Source organism: Corvus brachyrhynchos, unplaced genomic scaffold (genome assembly GCF_000691975.1).
Source record: "Corvus brachyrhynchos isolate BGI_N302 unplaced genomic scaffold, ASM69197v1 scaffold137, whole genome shotgun sequence".
NCBI lineage: Eukaryota > Metazoa > Chordata > Aves > Passeriformes > Corvidae > Corvus > Corvus brachyrhynchos.
In genome coordinates, this window is record NW_008238830.1 from 281129 (window position 1) to 284978 (window position 3850).

Consider the following 3850-nt stretch of genomic DNA (forward strand, 5'->3'; position numbering starts at 1 on the left):
GGTTTCATCCCAGTATCTAAATGGGCTCTGGAACACAGGACAAGGCAGATCATGGAGCAGGAAGGATCCTACAGGAATCCTGAGCTCCTCAGCTATTTGGAGCAGGGTATTCCGAGTCCTCTTCACAAGTAAAACCTCAGCCTTGATTCTGGCTGTCTCAACTGACTCTCACTCTGGGAGTTTAACCTTTTAGCAGGAGCTGGGATAGAAGCGAGCCAATACATGGGGAAAGAGCTTCAGAGAGGGCATGGATGTGCCAAGACTAAGCTGGGGACTGGGCTGTGATGGCAACAGAGAATCCATGGGCTGTATGGAGCCTGCCTGACTGCTGTGGGAAGGGGCAGGTATGTCTCTGCTAAGGAAATGTCTTTTCAGAAACCCAGCAACATGCCCTGTGCTCCCAGGGCTCTGTGGGCAGACCCTCCTCCGCTGCCCACTCCCCAGGTTTGTACCTCCCTGGATGGGAGGATCCCAGTTCCATCCTGTTACAGTCCCTTCCTCACCAAGGCACCACGTGTGGTCTCACCCAGGCTCAGTTTTGCTCATGCTTAGTAACAGAGTGTTGTAGTGAGAGAAAAAGCTCTGTGTAAAACAAACCCCACCACGGCACCAGCCTGCACCCTCTAATGAGTCTGGCTCATTTTTCCATGGAGTTCAGTCTCCTAAGATGTGCTGATTATTGATCACATGCCCTGGAGCACTTGGGAGCCCCAGGCCTGGAATCCACCCTTCTTAATTTCCCTATCTTAATTTCACCTATCTTAATTTCCCTTTGAGTTCCTCCTCTGGGTTCCTCCAAGAAGCCCCACTTTGGTTGGGGAATTCTATTTTGTGATCATCCTCCTCCAGAGAGGAGCAAGACCCCTTTTGTTACTGGACCATCAGGAAAGGCAGCCTGCTCCTCTGGCTTTCCCACTGTGGCTGTGTTTGTCCTGCACCCAGACACATTTCCTAGCACCACGGAGACCTCGCTCTTCCTCCACTCTCCTGAGGCTCTGTCCACAGACCTTTGCCTGGAAAACAGCAGAGCCCTTCTGGAGGGATGTAACATTTCCAACAGTTTTTCTGACAGTGCAGACACCATTCTTGTCCTAAGCAATATGAGCTAAATCAGCCAATCTTTTCTCTGTGTGTGTTTGGCAGCTGGGACAATGACAGAGCAGTGTCAAGAGGGTGCTAGTGCTACACTGCTGGAACCAGATAATCATCTGAGTCAGCTTTGCTGTGCCAACATGGTCATGAGCTCCTAAAGTTCTCTGTAGGCATCAATGGCTGATTCCCATGTCCATGAAGAACTATGAGTCCTATTTTAGCTGTCACTGGTATTTGGGAAGCTGTGATGTAACAGAACCAATTCCCTAAAGACTTGCTGGAAGGGATGCTCAAGCACAGAAGAGGAGCCCAGGTCTGGAATGGCACCATGCTCCGCCCTCTGCTCTGTACATTTATGCACCGATGGCCTTTGGCGTCCCACGGAGGAAGCCCCCACTGCAAGTGGGACCCAGCACGGCTGGGTGGGCACATGGGTGGCCAGCCTGACTCACAGATTTTCCCTGCTCCAGTTGCTGTGGCAGAGGTGAGATCTCCTGTTTGTCCATGATGCAGATGTTCCGGGAAACACAAGTGTGTGACAACCATGGTCGTCCTCCATCCATTGCTGTGACTTCTAGGCAAGTGGTCAACCTAATGATCTTCTGAATCGCTCATTCTGGGTTTTCTGCAGAGTCCTTAGGTCAGGGGAAAGAAAATGACAAGCCACGTCCTGTTCTCTGTCCTCTCATGGTATCATATCATTCATGGTATCGAACCCGGTGCCATATCAGGACACTGCTCTCATCGGGGCTCTGGACGGTTTCCTCTGCAGGGCTGTGTGGTATCCTTGACACTGCACTTTTTCCATTGTGTCACAGCTTTCAGCAATGTTTCCATCATGTCTCCATCCTTGGTTGCTCTCTCCCTCTATAAAGAGGGCTGAACCCAGGGATCCCACACTAGGCACCGCAAGGGACACTCTGCAACAGTCCTGCCTGACTCCTACAATTCATCTCCACCCACCAGGACCATGAAGACCTTCACAGCAGCCCTTGCTGTACTTTTTGTGGCTGTCTTCTGCTACCAGGCTGCCTCTTCTCCAAGTGAGTCCAATCTCTCCTCTCCGAGGAGCTCTCTCCTCTTTCTATCTGTTGCATAAGGTCTAGTAATGCTTGGCAGCTCTCTCTCCCCAGCATCTGCTGCGGGAAAGGAGAGGCCTGTCTTACCTTGGCTCCCTGAGGGGAAGGTGGCTGTGGTGGGAGGCCACTCTGGAAGCAGCACTTCCTCCAATGGGGATCTTCTCATCTTCTGACCCTATTTCTCCCCACTGGCACTTTTCCTGATCTGGTGTAATCAGAAAACTTCTCTTCCAGTTTCTCTCAACTTTTATGGTCCCTGCTGTGTTGAGTACATCACCAGACCATTGCCCTTGAGCCTTGTGGTGAAGTATGAGCACACAGGCAGACACTGCTCCCCACCAGCTGTGATGTGAGTAGATCTCCTGCCCTGTTTCTGGGGACCCTGCTTGTCCTGACAGTGTCAGGGAACCCCACATCACACCTCATCCTGACAAGGAAAAGCACTGGACAGGGCTGTCCCGTGTGAGGAGAACAGCCTGGGAACATATCACAGGACAAGCCCACATCCCAGGCAGCCAGTTTGTGGACCTCCCTATTAGATTTGAGCCAAAAGAGCTTTTGCTGGTCACGCCCCTCACCCCAGATAGTGGGACCCAGCCAGCACGGTGTCCCAGCTGTAGAGATGCTGGGGACAAAGTGGCTTAAGTGACAGAGAGCAGGATAGCTCTAATGACATAGACCCACCCCCACTCCATTTTCCTAGGGCTGTTTTGCAGCCTGTAGAGCTGTCTGGCAGGGTTCACTGGTGGTGTGGAGCAGGTGGTCCCACTCTCCTCTCTGTCTTCCTTTCCCTCTCCTTTCCTCACTGGATTTCCTTTTCCAGATTTACCACTGTCAAGAACAAGCTGGTCTGTGCCAACCTGAATGACAAGTGGGTCCAGGACATCATGAATCAATTAAAGGACAATGAGCACAGTGGATGAGCAATACCCTGCTCTCTCCAAGCATCACTTCTGCAAGGACCTGCTCTCATGGACACCTCTGAGACATATTCCATTTTCTCATTGCCTGGGAATTTGGCAGGGTATTCAACTCAGTGTTTAGCTCTTTTATTTAGGATTATGCAAAGGTGGTCTTAATTTATTTGGCATTTTCAGTGAAGCCCTTCATTCTCCTTTGTACTGAATGTGTTAAAGTTATTGTTGTATAATAAAAAGGAGCAAACCCTGCAGCTTCTCCCAGTGGTTCTTGGGATGCTCCGCAGAGACTGGGGTGCGTACCAGCGGCTGGGAGGGGATCAGGGCTGACACTCGAGTGTCTGTGAGTGATGGGGCGACTCCTGGCTGTCCCCCAGCCCCTGTGTGCATGCATAGGAGAGCATTTCTCATCCTGCCTGTCCCTCCTGCCTCCTGCCCCGGCACATTCCCAAGTTCTCAGCTCTCTGCAGTGAGTGGGTGTCCCGGGGGATGTTTTGGCACAACTGTTGGTGTGGTGAGGGGTCCCCGACCTCGACCAGCACCTTTGGGCAGCAGGCAGGTGCCACAGGGGCTCCACGGGCTGCTGGCTCAGCCAACGCCAGACCCGACCCCATCTCCACCACCGTCCTGGCCCGGGGTTACCTCTGGGCGCGGGTTATTTCTGGTGCTTCCTAATCTGTCCCGCTCGACCCGCGGGCTTTTTTCTGGCTTTGCCCCGCCGGGCTGGAGGCAGGGCCCGCCCTTGGAGCTGGGTGCAGACGG

At 52.7% G+C, this 3850-nt stretch overlaps 1 protein-coding gene across 1 annotated transcript; it reads left to right on the forward strand.

The window, feature by feature from the left end:
• Positions 1-512: 512 nt before the first annotated feature.
• On the forward strand, positions 513-3342 carry LOC103618328 (C-C motif chemokine 5-like). Its single transcript, XM_008636711.2, has 3 exons — positions 513-2135; positions 2406-2520; positions 2995-3342. The coding sequence occupies exons 1-3, from the start codon at positions 2063-2065 to the stop codon at positions 3092-3094; spliced, it is 288 nt and encodes a 95-aa protein (XP_008634933.1). The 5' UTR covers positions 513-2062; the 3' UTR covers positions 3095-3342.
• The last annotated feature ends 508 nt before the right edge of the window (positions 3343-3850 follow it).

Excerpts from the sequence above, each read along its gene's own strand:
- LOC103618328 (XM_008636711.2), top strand. The coding sequence starts at position 2,063 with ATGAAGACCTTCACAGCAGCCCTTGCTGTACTTTTTGTGGCTGTCTTC. Across the intron at positions 2,136-2,405 it reads CCAGGCTGCCTCTTCTCCAA|TTTCTCTCAACTTTTATGGT; the intron begins GTGAGTCCAATC and ends CTTCTCTTCCAG. Across the intron at positions 2,521-2,994 it reads TGCTCCCCACCAGCTGTGAT|ATTTACCACTGTCAAGAACA; the intron begins GTGAGTAGATCT and ends TTCCTTTTCCAG.